General features: G+C 40.6%; 1 protein-coding gene across 2 annotated transcripts; it reads left to right on the top strand.

Moving 5' to 3' along the window:
- Nucleotides 1-373: 373 nt before the first annotated feature.
- Nucleotides 374-16,515, top strand: vps53 (VPS53 subunit of GARP complex). 2 transcript variants are annotated; one of them, XM_086125945.1, is made up of 22 exons: nt 374-486; nt 844-924; nt 1,395-1,444; nt 1,542-1,608; nt 5,610-5,696; nt 5,784-5,899; nt 6,445-6,564; nt 7,667-7,745; nt 7,856-7,999; nt 8,118-8,260; nt 8,417-8,558; nt 8,965-9,069; nt 9,813-9,907; nt 10,585-10,827; nt 11,376-11,523; nt 11,684-11,766; nt 11,861-11,939; nt 12,055-12,203; nt 12,292-12,361; nt 12,457-12,594; nt 15,693-15,797; nt 15,962-16,515. In XM_086125945.1, exons 1-22 carry the CDS (start codon nt 400-402, stop codon nt 16,130-16,132), a joined length of 2,502 nt encoding a protein of 833 aa, XP_085982071.1. In that variant the 5' UTR covers nt 374-399; the 3' UTR covers nt 16,133-16,515. The 2 variants fall into 2 exon arrangements, with proteins under 2 accessions (XP_085982071.1, XP_085982070.1); XM_086125944.1 differs by having other exon boundaries at nt 8,962-9,069.
- The last annotated feature ends 151 nt before the right edge of the window (nt 16,516-16,666 follow it).

The raw sequence follows: 16,666 nt of genomic DNA, 5'->3' as shown, positions 1-16,666 counted from the left end.
TGTTGCTGGTGTTACCCAAATTTAATTAGCGTGTGTAAATGGGTGAAAGAAAGACATTCATTTTTACAATATTATCTGAAGCTATAGCCTGCAAACCACAGAAACATACTTCTTAAACTTCTTAAACAATTTCATATAATTATAATAGTTCTCCACTTAACAGTTGCTTACTAGGAGGATGATATTAGTGGGCAATTAATGTGGACTAACTAACGAACGAATCAAGAAATTTCACACAAATGGGTACCGTAATCGTAATGCACTGATGAACTATCGGTTGATTGAAGGAAACTATTTTTACCCTGAGAGTCCTGAACGCACCACGAGCTGCGTCTTTGTTATCCCAGAAGCCTTTTCACCAGGAAGTGGGAGGTTCTTGAGGTGGTGAATGTTTTGACAATGATGGAGGAAGAAGAATTTGAGTTTGCCGATGATTTGGAGGCGATTTTGCATCTCACACCAGAGGTCCAGCTGGCGATTGAACAGGTAACTTTTCGGGGGTTGAAAATAAACAGTTGCTTGAGCCACATTGTTGACGGATTTTGCCACCAAATGACGAGATTGTGTCACCCTGTACCTGCTGGTCGTGGCACTAGCAGTATTGTGTGTTTATTATTTGGTTATACCGACTGAAAAGTCGGCAGAATGTACTTTATATATGCGTTTGCAGTGCTTATGTTTGTATCCACAGATAAACGTCAACGGGCTAATTCAATAAGATGGGGTTATTTGAATTCCTGAGACAAACCGCTGTCGGTTTGTTTTACACGAGTTATTTGAATACTGTATTAATGAATATTAAGTATGGCACGTTGACCAAATTGATTTTGTCGTATTTTCAAGGTATTTCCAAGTCAAGACCCGCTTGATAAAGCAGACTTCAATGCGGTGGAATATATCAACACATTGTTTCCGACCGAGCAGGTAAAGCACGGTGTAGTCACCCATTATTATTATTATTATTACAGTATTATTGAATAATCTTTATTGAACGTCTCAAATTACAAAACCGGCATACTGGCAAAGTTATTGACATACATAGTCGAATAGAAGAAAGAGCCGCCAGAGAGATTTGAAATAAAAATGTTTTTAAAAAAAGAGCATGAAGTTCGAGCCGATTTGTTCTTTGGATGGATGGAAAATCCTTTCAAACATTGGACCGGTCTTCTTGTGTAGGTATGCTACATATCCATGAGGGGGCTCTGTAAACCAATAAAACAGAAATGGAACAGAAAGATTAAGTTATTGAAGGACTTAACAGAAATCGTTTTCAAGAAACTGGGTCATATAAATATAGCATAGAAAGATGACATTTTGAATGCTAAAAGTTGAGGTGTTGCTTCTTAATCCTAACCATAATCACTTGATGTCTGCTTTTGTTTTCTTCCCCCTAGTCCCTTGCTAATATTGACGATGTGGTAAACAAGATACGTCTGAAAATCAGGTCAGTTGATCTCAGTTTTTTTTCTTGCCGACTCTGATTATATATAATATGTGGATGCATGTATTTAAATGTTCGAATCATGTGTTACATTCTGTAGGCGCCTTGATGACAACATCAGGACAGTGGTGAGGGGTCAAACCAATGTGGGGCAGGATGGGAGGCAGGTGAGTTGGCTCGTTAAATTTTGCATTTGTTACTTTCAGCCTTAAAGGGCACTTACTTCTGCCAGTGAATGAGCTATTATGTTGCATTACACTTATTGCATTGTTATTAACTTTCATGTCCTAGGCCACACACCAAATGGCAAATTACCCTTTTAATTGGCACAAAAATTCATAAATCAAATTTCACATTGCGGTTATTTGACCTGGTTAAAAAAAAAAATAAGGCCGCAATGCAATAATTGGGGAGAGTACCATCCAATTCAATGTTCAACACCTTCAAAACACACACACACACACACACACACACACACACACACACACACACACACACACACACACACACACACACACTAGCTAGAAAATGAAAGTGCCCCAACATTGTTTATCTCCTGGAGTTACGATGCAACCTGTGGATACTCTCATCTCTGGAAAAACAGGGATCCTTCTTGCTTTCCCTTTCATTTGTCTCCACTGCAATCCACGGAAAAGGACATGATGACTCAGATTCATCCCCATTGCGCAAACTCTACTTTTTTCTATTTCAAAAAAACATGTCTGGGAAATATATCCCCTTGTGTATACTTCTTTTAGTGTAACCCCAGGCTTTATTGTAAGAAAATGATGGAAAAGAGCTGCCCGTGCATATTTCATTCAAGCCTTTTCCCAGTTAAGGGTTTGTGGTTTCAAAGGAACATGACACCTGAAGGTTGAGCCATGAAAGTTCTGAAACGTAGACTTCATTTGGCGTACGAATTCTTCTGGGTGTCTGCCGTGGTGGCCATGTCTTTTCCAGTGTTGCTACTGTTTGGAAGCGGAAAGACTTTAGTCCAACCCCAGACGAATAACATTATCAGGTTGCACACACACAATAACTTGAGGTTGTTTTTCCAAGGCCACGAAGCAATTCCAACATTTCCAGAGGGAATTTTTTTTTTTCGACAGATGGAAAGAAGCAGAGGTGCTCTTTTTAGGATGAAGATTGAGACATAATAGCCGCAATAGAATCAGCAATGTTGTCTGCCGCAAGAGAAATGTGACCGTTAGTTGACACTGAAGAAGATAACTCTTAAAAACTACCGGGAGTTGGCTGTATTGTGCTGTAGGATTCATGATAGTTGAGTGTTGTCATGGAAGTCTGAGGAGGAGTACCCTTAACCTGGGTTTGAATCTAGTCTGTTGGTTTAAAAACAGAAAACTGTGCACTGACCATGACATAAAAAAGTCAAGCTCTTTGAAATGTGTGCCGGATCGGAAATACAACTGAAATTTACTTCCATTACTGTATCCATTATCTTTCTGGAATAGAATCCCACACATGTCCTATTCTGCTATTCCTCCGGGGTCAGTCTTACAGTGTCACCGGTCCCCAAAGTTCCTTCAAACTGCTCTTACCACAGATGGCCTCATGACGAACCAGCATACTTCTGTCTTCATTTATCCTGGAAGTCTGTGGTAGGCCATGAAATTCTGATGTGTCTGGTTTTGAAATCCCTGTGCTCAGAGGTCAGTGACAAACGTTCACGTTTGATGTTTAGCTGTTTGGCCAAGCATGATGACCCCACTGGGAAGGGCCCTCCACACGTGTGACTTCTGCGCAATTGATCCCGAAGGGGCACTCACACACTGCTACACATTTTGTATTGCACGGCACACAGCGAACAGACGACACAAAAACATGCAAGGAGTGACGTCAGAGTCAAAGGGGTGTACAGAGTGCTGCAGGGGTGCAGATGATGCCTTGCTTATGGGCACCATAACATGGAACTGGACTTGAGCTGGGGCACTCTGGCGCCAAAGCCCACGTCATTACAGATTAGCTACTGCAAAATCATAGTAAACATGCTCTTGCTAGTGCAGGTGAAAATGCTGGCATGATGTACATAAACTGCTTGCTAATTGCATGTCTTGCATTATATCCTTACCTCGTCCGCATTTTCCACTTGTGTTTGCTCTTTCTTTTATGTCTGGTGTGGTTAAAACAAACAAAAATGTTGAGGGGCCTTTAGCCCCCCCCCCCCCCAAAAAGCTTCACGTTAATATTTTATGTAAAATCTAAATGTTTCATATTGTCAAAAAAGTAGTTCAGAGGCTGTTTTAGTTTCCACACTTTTCATCCCCGCCCGCTGACTTTGACGGATCCATTTATTTCTGTATTCTGACACTGAATTTGCTGCTGTGAATTGGGAATTTCTCCATTGCGAGACTAATAAAGGTTTTCTTATCTTATCTTATCAGTTCTTTTAAGCCTTTCGAACAATGTGTTTTCTGCACTTGTCATTTAAAGTAACATCTAGGACACAAGCAAGCATGGTGCATTCGTTTTTCAGTTATATGTAGGGATTTGAAAGAAAAGAAGCCTATCAACTGCAACGATGCTTTGATCGCCTTTGCAGACTCACTGCGCATATATATATATATATATATATATATATATATATATATATATACACACACACACACTGTGTATATTTTTTAGTAGTAATCCTTTTTAGTGTAACAATGTTGCATGAGACACTATGCAATGAGGGAAATGTTTCAACTCTTAACACTGGTTGTTGAATTTTTGTTGTGTTGAACTGAACTTGAGACAAATTTTGGACTCATTTTACTGTTATACATGTGAAGGAGAGTTGATGACTTGTCCGGCTTGTTTAAGCATTTTGAAGAAGGTTTCTCCCCCCTTCAAAATACCCCAGTAGGTGCTGCTTATTTCATGTTAAAAGGGATACACAGTTGTGTTTGTGTGGAAAGGTAGATAGCATCTCGGGCATGGAGGCGCCTGTTGGGCAGTGGTCTTCCTTTGCTTTCCTCTGGGACAAATACAGGAAATGAGCACTCGGCAGCGAGCCAGATTGATTCGGCTGAGTCTGCATGACTGACGATTACAACCTTGAAGGGTCTTGGCTCCTCAGGATGGACAGATTTTCTTTAAGATCACCAACTGAGAAGCTCTTCGAAATGATGTGGAACTCCAACTGGCAGATCAAATAGCAGACGTGCAGTTTACCTTCCTTTTTCCAGATTTTTTGGATGTTTCTTTATTTCGAGGGAATGTTGGGCAACTGAGAAGCTCTTAGAAATGATGTAAATAGGGTATGTAGTTTATTGGCTCTCAGAACTGCAAATTATCTCTTTGATATGTTGAAACGTGTATGTGACGGTCCTCATGTTTAGCTTTGTCTCTTGGCCCTTTGCCTCAATTGAGTTGGTGCCCGGTTGGCCAATTAGGCTAAGCCTGACATTACAGGCAGGATTACAAGGATCCTTTTTCACTTGGAGCTACAGCTTGTGGTGAGAGTGAATAAAAGTGCTCTCAACACATCCAGACTTTTAATCGCAGAATTGTAGTTGAACCAACCATCGCACAACCACCCATCCAGTTTAGGATCGAAGAAAAAGGAACATTTCAAGTTGTTTCATTCATAACAAAAGTAATGCTGGACTTACCGGTACTTAAATCGCTGCCAATTTAGCTCACAACCTCATGTACTTTCGGCCAATTATGGCTACCAGCTATATGTCGTAATTTAGAATATTGTCAACATTACTCCGTATGCTGTGGCGACCACAACGGTACATGGTGCCAGAGCTGCTGCCCTCTGCCAAAGCAAATCACCCCGTTACCCAACAGACTGAATTATGTGGTAAATTACCCTAACCTGACCTACTTAAAACCAAATCGAAATAATAACGGACTCAGTTTTATGATTGCCTCAACAGTTTGGATCGATGGCGTGTGTTAACTTGATTTTCAGTGTCCAGTGTCCATACAGATCCCGTAATTGATGATGTAATGATGTGATGCGATGATGTGATTGAGATGGTTTCATTGTAAAGAACACGTTTTTCTGTGTTTTGCATGTTTATTTGTGAAATGTGAATTGATGATTGACTCCCTGCATTTCAAACATGCCTACAGGTCCACTTGCAGCTCTCACGTTTTCAAAACCCCTAAATAACTGATGTTCTATTTTTAATATTGACTTACGTGGTTTCTACAGGCTTTAGAAGAGGCCCAAGTAGCAATTCAGCAGCTCTTTGGAAAAATCAAAGATATCAAGGACAAGGCAGAGAAGTCTGAACAAATGGTATGTACGCACACACGCTGACAGCATTCTGCACCTTCCATCGATTATAATAAAAACAGTGGGTAGCTTGTCTCCTTCTTCCTTTAGGTCAAGGAGATTACCAGGGACATAAAGCAGTTGGACCATGCTAAGCGTCACCTTACTACATCTATCACCACACTGAACCACCTGCATATGTTAGCAGGAGGCGTGGACTCTTTAGAGTGAGTCCACCTGTATTGCACATACAAACACGATTGATTTATTAGCAAACGTGTGCAGAACAAATTAACCTGACATGAAATTTGTACAATTATGTTTTCGTTTTTTTCTGCATAGCATGCATAATACCGCTAATCATGTTTTTTTTTTTTTTAACCAAGCTGTATGTGGGACTTGATTTGTTCCTCTCCTTTAGCTCGAGGACCCGCTTCCAGACTTATATTATTACAGATATAAACTCCAGCTAAATCATCCAATTGAACGAATATGATAAATTCTGACCACTGTTCCAGACACCTCCGAACCGATTTGTTAGTTCTGACCATTAGAAAAGTAAGCTTTTGATGACAAACATTATTGTGTGCATCCTTATGATTGGAAGCTGGGACTTTAAATAATTTTTTTTTTTAGTCAGGACCGACACGTCATTTAATTTTGTATTAGAGTGATGCTTTTTCTTTTTCATTTATTGTCTTTTAAATCCAGAAATGAAGACATTGACAATGACACACTGAAATAAACTCAGGCATATTTGTGTGTGTTCCAGGGCCATGACGAGAAAAAGGCAGTACGGTGAGGTGGCCAATCTCCTGCAAGGAGTCGTAAAAGTACTTGAGCACTTCCACAAGTATATGGCCATACCTCAGATCAGACAGCTCTCTGAGAGGTACCTCATACTCGTACACATATACAGCACCTAATGCATAGTTGCTCACATGTCTACTGTACTGCAGAATCCTTTAGATGATGCTTTTTGTATGGCTAATCTGTCATTTTTACAGCAGCTAAAGCATCAGATGGAATGTGGCTAACTCCGGGTTCAGAGTAGTGTTGATCCGTCTAATCGGGGAAAATGGCCATCTGTTCAGTTTTGACTGAGGTGTGGCAGATAGCGTTGAATACCAAAGAACAGCTGCACGGAAGGAGTAACTTCAGGAGAAACAGATGATGGCACTCAACTCAACTGTATTTATAGAGCACTTTAAAACAACCAGTAAAGAAATATGAGAGGGGGGGAGTAATTAATGCAGAGAAACCAACACGAACAGGGTAATACTGCGAAACAGAATAAGACTGAATGTGAATTAAGCTCCTAAAATGTATCAGTACAGATTTGAAGATTGGACAAACAAAATTTAAAACTGTACAGTCCCCTCCAAATATGTTTGAATTTGGAAAGCGCAAATAAGTTTGAGACGCCACAGAAATAAATTGCTGATGTGTTACAATCACCCAATGACTTTTTTTCCTAACTTTGTGTGTGTGTGTAACTGACTTTTTACTTTTTTTTTTAGCTTTGGCTAAGGCTTTGTAAATACACACACGCGCACGCACACACAAACACACACACACAAGGATTTCTCGAATCTTAAAAGAATTTTATCAACATCAATTAGCTCTAGAGAATTTGGTTTCCGCCACACAACCAGCCGAAAGGGAGATTGAACTTTCTACCGCCTTTATTACCGATTTGTCTTACTGTTTATTGTGCATGTTAAATTGCTCCATGTACAGCACTTTGTATGCAGCGATGGCTGTTTGAAAGTGCTCTATAAATACAGTTGACTTGACTTGAACAATGTTGTGTGTGTGTGTGTGTGTGTGGGGGGGGGGGTGTTGTACTTGATGAGTCTGAGTCTTTCATTTGCGTTTACAAATCTTGCATACAGCTTCAGACCAAATGGCTAGTGAATGGCTGTATAGGCGAATATGACACATTTGTACAACTCTGACACTTCCACTGTGAATTTGCTCTTTGACTTGTATAGAGTAAAAGCAGCACAGAGTGAGTTGGGCACTCAGATCCTGGCAGATTTTGAAGAAGCATTCCCATCCCAGGGCTCCAAGGTAAACACGTCAGCTTTTCAAAATGTGTTTTCAGACTCCTTGAGGTTTATTCTCCTTTATAAAAATAAAAGCAACAGTGTTTTTGATCTATTTTTTTCTCCTCACCACAGAGGCCCGGTGGGCCAAGTAACGTGTTGAGGGATGCCTGTCTGGTTGTAAATGTTCTTGACCCACGCATCAAACTCGAGATAATTAAAAAGTTCATCCGGCAGCATCTCTCAGAGTACCTTGTGCTCTTTCAAGAAAACCAAGATGTGAGTAAATGCTCATTAACAAAGATCACCCTCTAATAAAGTTTGGTATAAAGGCTTGAAAGTACATGTGACTTTGGATTATAGGATGCTTGAAAAAGTACTTGACCAAATGTTTTAGGTTGCATGGTTAGACAAGATTGATCGCCGCTATGCTTGGATCAAGCGGCAACTAGTCGACTATGAAGAAAAATATGGACGCATGTTTCCAGAGGAGTGGTGCATGACAGAGCGTATTGCAGTGGAATTCTGCCACATCACCAGGTAGATTTATTAATCCCTTTGACTGACCTATTCAGGGCTTGGTGTGTATCACCTGCAAATTGCGGGGGGCCAATGTACCTCAATAAAAGTCCAAGAATTGCATCCGTTTGTTTTTTTTACTCTGTCAACTTCTATGTGCATCTTTTTTCCCGAAAGAGTGGAGCTTTCCAAAGTAATGAGAACACGAGCCAAGGAGATTGAAGTGAAACTGCTTCTGTTTGCCATTCAGAGGACGACAAACTTTGAAGGTCTTTTGGCAAAACGTTTCACAGGATGCACATTGACTGATGCCCCTGTGGTAAGAACACGCACAGGCAGACTTCTGTTGATTACGTCAGACAGAATTTTCATTCTCCATTTAGGGCATGGCAGGACTGCCTAAGAATAAAATTCGAAGTGTTTTTTTTTTGCCCCACAAAATCCCAAGTAGGTTGAACAGGTGCACTGCAGAAAATAGTAATTTGGCTCAGCGGAGACCTTTTTGTATCTTACCTGTTGGGTCAGTACAATTTTGCAGGATATGAGTTCATCATTTGAAGTGAAATAAAGGACTTGCAATGAAAATGGGCTATGTGTAAACATTATCCTTAATGTAAACATTTTCCATACATTGAACTAAAGTGTATTTCTCCAATTATACAGCTCAATCTATGACAACATAGATTACCAAAATATGTTTTGTTTTGTTTTATTCTGAGCAGCAGAAGAGGCCAGAGAGCCCTTTAGAGCCCTCTAATCCTTTCTTGGAAGACGATCAAGGTGAAGATGAGGGTAGTCAGAAGGTTGGCAAAGATGGGGATCTGGCAAAGGTGAGATAAGCTCCAATAACAACTACCGGTAATCAATATCTTTCCTAAGAACTGGGTTCTTTTGTCTTATTTATGCTGCAGAAATGTTGAAAAGACCTTTCCGTCCCAGGGATGGGAAGCCCATCTCTGAAGGCAGCTTTATTTATATAAAAGCACATTTCATACATTTGGTAACTCAATGCGCTTCACGCAAACAGACACAGCAACACAACAAGCATTTACAAACAGAACAGTTAATAACGTTCAGAAGCGAAAGTCACTTACCAAAATCACTAAACGACTATAAAAAGACAAGAATTAAACACATTAACAGAAACCCTAAAGAATATTTCCAACATTTTAAAAGTACAAAAAAAAAGTTCAAAAATTATGAAAAGAAAAAAAAAACATTTTAAAAAAATGATTAGATTGTTTTGTGAGGAGGGAGAATGCACATTAATCGGCAAATCAGGAAGTATGCCGGAGTTGGTGCAGTTGCCCTGTGGCATCTCTCTCTCTGTCCTTTCCCTAAATCTGCTCAACCTTCCCCTCTCTGCAATCAGCCAATCATATTGCAGCCATTTACAAGCACCCTCAAACAAAGAAGAGAAAAGCACAATACTGGTGATGGACAGTTTTAGCAGTAATTGAAACCTAGATTTTATATTATTAGGATTTTTTTAACTGCTCATGAACCAAGTAACAAGTAACTGGCCCATATGGAATCATTTGTATTAATGCCTGTTTCTCTTACATTCCTGTAGCCCAGAAAGCCCAAGGCTCCTGAGAATCCTTTCCATGGCATTGTTTCCAAGTGCTTTGAGCCTCATCTGTATGTCTACATAGAATCACAAGACAAGTGAGCAACCCAAAAACGGTTATGCACATACTGCATATACCGTATGAATCTACATCATCAGGAACAGATTGTGTATAAAGTTGACATACGCATCCTTGTTTGCCAATTTCTACGTATTCACTAACACACACACACACACACACACACACACACACACACACACATACCTCTTGCTTTCCAGCTCTCCGGCTTGTCTGTCTTTCCATCTCATGTTCCTGGACATGCCACTGACTTGGTTGTGGCAGAAATGTTTCCCATTAACTACACAACCACAGACGCTGAGAGAGCGGGAGAGCTTGAATAAATCGCTTGCCTCAGCAACCATTCTTTTTCTTTTTTTTTAAATCCCCACCTCTTCATTTTATATGCCCCCCATTTTAGTCTGCTCCTGCCTTGTTGGTTGGCTTTCTTGTTTTCTCTCACTTTTTGCCTATTTTCCCCTCTGTTACTTCCACCAGCCATCACTTTTCCCCGAATACTCTATCCTTTCCGTAGGCTCATAGTGGTTATTCCCAATATGAATGCAGTTATAGAACACCTGTGATTGAATGTTTGTTTTGTGCAGCTTTAAATGGTGCTTGTCAGTGCTCGCTTCAATTAAATCCAAAGACCTGACTATAATTTTTTTACATGCTTGCCTGTTAATCCATCTGGTATTCCGTCTGTGCTTGTTACAGGAACCTAGGTGAACTGATAGACAGGTTTGTGGCTGACATCCGAGCACAGGGCCCACCCAAGGTTGCCACCGATGAGGGTGGTGCTGTGCTGCCAAGCTGTGCTGACCTCTTTGTCTATTACAAGAAGTGTATGGTCCAGTGCTCCCAGCTGAGTACTGGGGAGCCCATGATTGCCCTTACGACCATCTTCCAGAAATTCCTACGGGAGTATGCCTGGAAAATCCTCACAGGCAATCTGCCTAAGTAAGAACACATTAGTTCTGTTCAACGGAATCATAATTTAATCCACATTTGTCACACCCATATGTGGTCTTTCTTTTAGTGCGGTGATAAAACCATTAGAGACTTGAAAATTCATTTTGAAATGGAATAGCTTCAGTCCTTGCCCTGTTTTGATGGGTAGCAGTAATGTGGCAATTGGAGTGGGTTATGTAATCGCAACTGTGTGCAAATTGCAGTAAAATTATTTGGATCACTAACCACACTAGAAATCATCACTGACAGCTGACTGTTTGTGTTGCCGATACACAAAAATGCTAATTACACATGTGCACTCGCTGACTTATGGATGCCATATTGTCGACCATATGCGATCACTTAAACAAACTCTCAAGGGTACACTGGCCCATTAGTCTAATATCATGAGTTATGACCTAATTTAAAAAAAATATACAGTATATATTGAGAACAGCTTGATTTACATGGTGACTGATCATATCGCTTTCTTCTGGCTGTTAGCCTAAGTCACTTTATATGTCTTTATAAGTAATATACTGTATGTCCGTCTACAGGTCGAGCAGTAACAGTGGGGTTCTGACAATCAGCAGTCTGCTGAAAGAAAAAGAAGGCTCGGAAACGGCCAAGTTCACTCTTGATGAGCTGTGCCTCATCTGTAGCATCCTTAGCACTGCCGAGTACTGCCTTGCTACCACGCAACAGGCATGTACATGTAAATTGTGTAAATGTATTTCTTTTTTTTTTTTTTTTTTTTACATCAACATAATAATGACCAGAATAGATAGATTTTTTTTTTCTTCTCTCATTGAGATTCTTGTCATACTGTACTAAATCTTGGATATACATGCGTGGTGTCTTTCAGCTTGAAGAGAAACTAAAAGAGAAAGTGGATAAAATCCTGGTGGAAAGAATTAATTTGACTGGGGAGATGGATACATTTAGCACGTATGTAGCAAATATAGATGATCTTGTATAGCAGCCTGCTTTTGAGTAGATCATTTGTGATATTAGTGTCTTCTCATTTTCACTATTGTACCAGAGTGATCTCGAATAGTATCCAGTTACTTGTTCAAGATCTTGATGCTGCCTGTGACCCTGCTCTCACTGCAATGAGCAAGGTCAGACAGACTATTTTATTTCCCTTCTTACATCAAACACCATTCAATAAAACAGGAATTGCACATTATGAGGAGGCAATGTGACGGTATGTATGCACATTCCTTTTCCTCTCAGATGCCGTGGCAGAATGTGGAGCATGTCGGTGACCAGAGTCCCTACGTGACTTCAATCATCATGCACATAAAGCAGAATGTGCCAATCATCAGAGACAATTTGGCCTCCACGCGCAAATACTTCACGCAATTCTGCATCAAATTCACAAAGTAATAACCATGAGAGATCCTTAGTTTAGTAGTACATGAGTCGGAAGTGAAGATACATGAATTGAATTTTGTCATTTCCCTTTTCTAGCTCTTTCATTCCCAAATTTATCAATCACTTGTTCAGATGTAAGCCTATCAGCATGGTGGGAGCAGAACAAGTACGTGCGTCCAAATCTATTTCTGCCTCGGGGTGCTACAAATGCACAGCTCTGATTTTGACTGGCTTTTTATTTTGTCTGTTCCCTCGAACAAGCTCCTTCTGGACACACACTCCTTGAAGACCGTCCTGCTAGACCTACCCTCTATAGGTTCCCAGGTACTTCGCAAGGCACCTGCGAGCTACACCAAGATTGTGGTGAAGGGCATGACCCGTGCAGAGATGATACTTAAGGTGAGCAACTCTGGTAGGCTTACTGACGTTCTTCGAAACAGGATAGCTTGAGGCAGAGATGGGTATTCCGTCCCTGGGACGGAACGGTCCATCCACCATTCTGTAAACCTCAAACCACAACCCTGGCATCCTTGAGCAAAGTACTCACAGCTAGCCCCTTATCCAAAAATATGTTTAAAAAAAAATCTATATACTTATGGACAAAATGAAAGACGGTGTCCAAAACATAGCATGTACGTTTGATGAAGTTTTTACTGCAAAGAGTAATTGTGACAGTCAAGACAACTGACCTTGTCTCAAACAACCATGTGGACCCTCGTATGTTACTGCCCCTAATTGCCCCACCCTTATCAACTGTCCCTGGGGTGAAGAAAAATGCCAACACCCTCTTAAGTGAATGCCTGTCTGCCTTTTGAATTTGGTGGGACTCCCGAGAGCCCCTCTTTCCTTCCGAAGTTTGACCTTGGTTTTGCTGTTCTGTTCTTGATGTCGATCAGCAGACTTGCATGAGTTGTGGAATTCCTTCTCACGGCTTGACAACCAGTGAAATGGATTTCATATGTTATCGCTGTATGGCTGTTATCTTTTCAGGTTTTAGATGTTTTATCTCAGTTCTGACAGTGTAGCAAAATCTGCACTTACAAAATTGCTTGGTGTTTGTGTTACAAAGCCAGTGTTTGCACACTAAGGGCTTGATTTAGAGCCTCACAGCTCAGCGAGTAGTAGATCAGCTTCCACGTCCTGTTTGCGTGACTAATCAAGTAGGGACCCATTTCTTCACATGCACATGTTTCATAACGTATGACTGCAGCACATGATTATTTACATCTTAATAGTATAATATTATGCAAAATATCTACATCTGTCCATATTTTTCATTTTTTCGGACTCCCAGCAGCCTTTTTAACTGGAGCATACAAACCCCATTTGCAATGTAAGTGGAACATTGTGTAAAATGCAAATAAAAACAATACAATGATTTGCAAATCAATTTCAACCTATTGTATATTCAGTTGAATACACAACAGAGACAAGATATGTCATGTTCAACCTGGCAAACGCCCCCCCCCCCCCCCCCTCAACACTTTCCAAAACGCTCAGACGGGAGCACCAAAAAAACTGACACCGTTGGGAAATGCTTCAAGAACACATGAGAACATTTCATTAGTGATCACTTTAATTGGAAATGGGTGAGTGTTATGCTTGGGTACAAAAGGAGCGTCCCTGAAAAGAGGAGGGAAACATCTAAAACATGCAGTATAGGGGCTTTCGAGGACCGGAGTTTGTGACCCCTGGTTGAAAGAATATTGCCATGTGGGCTGCGGAACACTTCAGAATACCATTGTCAGTTAACAAAGACCGTCGCTACATTTACAAAAGCAAGTTGAAACTCTCTCATGCAAATGGACAGCCATATATCAACAACACCCAGAAAAGCTTCTGGCTTCACTGTGGCCAAGCTCATTTGAGATGGACTGATGCAAAGTGGAAAAGTTTCCTGTGGTCTGTTGATTCCACATTTTCAAATTGCTTTTTGAAATCGTGGACGTCGTGTCCAGGAAAGGGACCATAAGGGTTCCCACGCGTCCTGGAAAACCTGGAAAATGATTGACCAGTTTTCCAGTTATGGAAAACACATGTAAAATTAGAGAAAAAGTTAAATGTCCTGGAAAGGCTTGAGTTGTTCTGGAGAAATTATTTTTCCTCCCTCTTCTTCTGTCTGCTTTGTGGATGAATGCAAACGTTTTAAAACAAACATCAACGTCTGTTTTCAGCTGCCTTCTTTCGGCAACATTGAGCTGGAGCGCTTTCCTGCTCCATCTCTGCTTCGAGCCGGCACAGCGCCCCACGTGGTGCGACTAACCAATCAAATTGCAGATTCTCTTCGAACAGATCTGCTGCCCAGTGTTTCCATATGACTGTTGCCAAATTTACAGACTTTTCAGACCCAAGCAAGGATTTATTTTCTCCAAAGCTTCAGCTCTCAGTTCTAAGAGAGCAGCTCGAGGGATCTAGATGAATTTTGCACTGGTAGCAGTGGTGCGACCAACACAGATTTGGCCGTACCCTTTTTTGGGGCGGGACAACATGACCATATTATTATATTAGAACATAAGTGTCTTGATGGACCGTTGATTGAAATTAAATAAAATACCTTTTTATAGATGGATTGTAAACCCACATTATTTAGAGATTTGTAGCTTTTAACGTTTACTGCTTTGAGGGACTTTTTTTTCTGTTTTAGTTTGAATCACACATTCTCTCAAGGCTGTCTTCTATTGACGTACATATTCTGCTGCATGATACCTTAACATCATTTTTCATTTTCTCACTCGTGTGAACTGTTATTTCTGTACCGTTTATGCATCTCATACGACCATCCATTTAATTATGCACATTCCAAGTACAGCACATTCCAGTATAGGAGTGTAGTGATGTATGTAGTGACTGACATGTTTTCACAGTATGTCTGATAACAGCATATTCTACTTGGCTTCCAACAAGTTTCAAAGTGTTCTCCCATTATTGTATTTATTATTATTATTATTATTATTATCTTCTCTCGCTGTTTCAGTTTCTAGAGGTTTAACGTTGCCACCCTGGATTTTGTTCTTGCTTGGTTGCTTTCTGTGAATACTTTAATAAGGTGTGATATAAATAGAACTTAATTGTTTGATGCTATGCAGTTTGCACCTTTTTTTGTGGACCTTAGCTGCTGGCTGCGCAAGACATTTTCCTTCATTTTAGAGAAGATTGTCGGTTTGTTGTGTACATTGAGGTCGTTTTGTGAGCCACTTATGTTCCGAGCTTTCCGACTGAGGCGGCCTCTCCTTGCTGGTGCAACGCCTGTGAGACTTGGCTGTTTTCCACCCAGGCCAACATCACTCCAATGCTCACTTGTGAAGGTCTCCTCTGGGAACTGTTAAAAAAGCAACCCCCATCCCAACATTTGTTTAACCCTTGCCTTTGTGTGTGTGTGTGTGTGTGTGTGTGTGTGTGTGTGTGTGTGTGTGTGTGTGTGTGTGTATTACAGAGGAAGTTTCAACACAAACTTATAGACTACTATTTTTTTGTTGTTTTTGTTTTGTTTTTTATAGGTGGTGATGGCCCCACATGAACCGCCCGTGGTGTTTGTGGATAACTACATCAAGCTCTTGGCTGATGGCAATCCTGAGACGTTCCAGAAAATACTTGACATGAAGGTTTGTTGGTTTGCCCAGTTGTTTCAAATCATTTTAAACTCATCCGGATGAATGTAAATCCAAAAAACAGACAATTTAGCACAGGCATCTTATGCTAGTATCAAGAGTCTTTATCAAATGCTTTTAGCAACTGTATCTGTGTGTTGTCATTCTTTGGTGCATAGGGTTTAAAACGTGGTGAGCAGAGCAGCATGCTGGAGCTCTTCAGACAGAGGTTACCCACACCACCCTCTGGGGCCGATGGGAGCACCTCTTTGTCTTTCAGTGCCCCCACCCCTGAGCAGGAGTCATCTCGTATACGCAAGCTCGAAAAACTCATCAAGAAGAGACTGTGAAGGAATAACACTTCAAGAAACGGTGTGTTGCTTGGCTGGGCTTTACCACTCAATTATTCATCTCACGAAATGCCATTCTGCTCCATTTAGTGATTGTTAAAAATAAAAGAGATGACTTCATTTACCATCACGGAAAAAAATAAAATCCAAGTTCATCGTGAGTTCTTCAGAAACTTCCTCAAACGCAAATTGCTTTTGGTACATAAACTCATTTTGTGCAATTTCCTCGCGTCTGTGTTCACACAATGGCCATAGATTGATCAATGAGTTGAACAACATCCATTCTTTTCAGTGCATCAGTCTTGTACAGGCAACTTCATCCAAGCTAAATGTTGTTCTTTTTATGACAAATAAAGGGCCATAGAACTATTTGGCAAATCTTAGTATATTGATTTGAAATACGTATGCTTGTCTTAAATGAATGTAACAAAATGAAAGTGTCCCCCTTTTTAGGCCTTAGGAGGCATATTCTGTTCACTATGTTAGACATCACATACACAGAGCTGCCAACCAAACATCGGTTGGCTTCGTCCA

This window comes from Hippocampus guttulatus, chromosome 12 (assembly GCF_054856545.1).
Source record: "Hippocampus guttulatus isolate MCC_2025c chromosome 12, RoL_Hgut_1.0, whole genome shotgun sequence".
Taxonomy (NCBI): Eukaryota; Metazoa; Chordata; class Actinopteri; order Syngnathiformes; family Syngnathidae; genus Hippocampus; species Hippocampus guttulatus.
Note: the sequence above shows the minus strand (reverse complement) of the source record. Positions and strands in the feature narration are given on the sequence as shown.

Bases quoted from the DNA above. Each gene is read 5' to 3' on its own strand.
- vps53 (XM_086125944.1), top strand. From the start codon at position 400: ATGATGGAGGAAGAAGAATTTGAGTTTGCCGATGATTTGGAGGCGATT. The intron at 12,204-12,291 runs GTAATAACCATG...TCCCTTTTCTAG, and splicing joins TTCTGCATCAAATTCACAAA to CTCTTTCATTCCCAAATTTA. The intron at 12,595-15,692 runs GTGAGCAACTCT...TGTTTTTTATAG, and splicing joins GTGCAGAGATGATACTTAAG to GTGGTGATGGCCCCACATGA.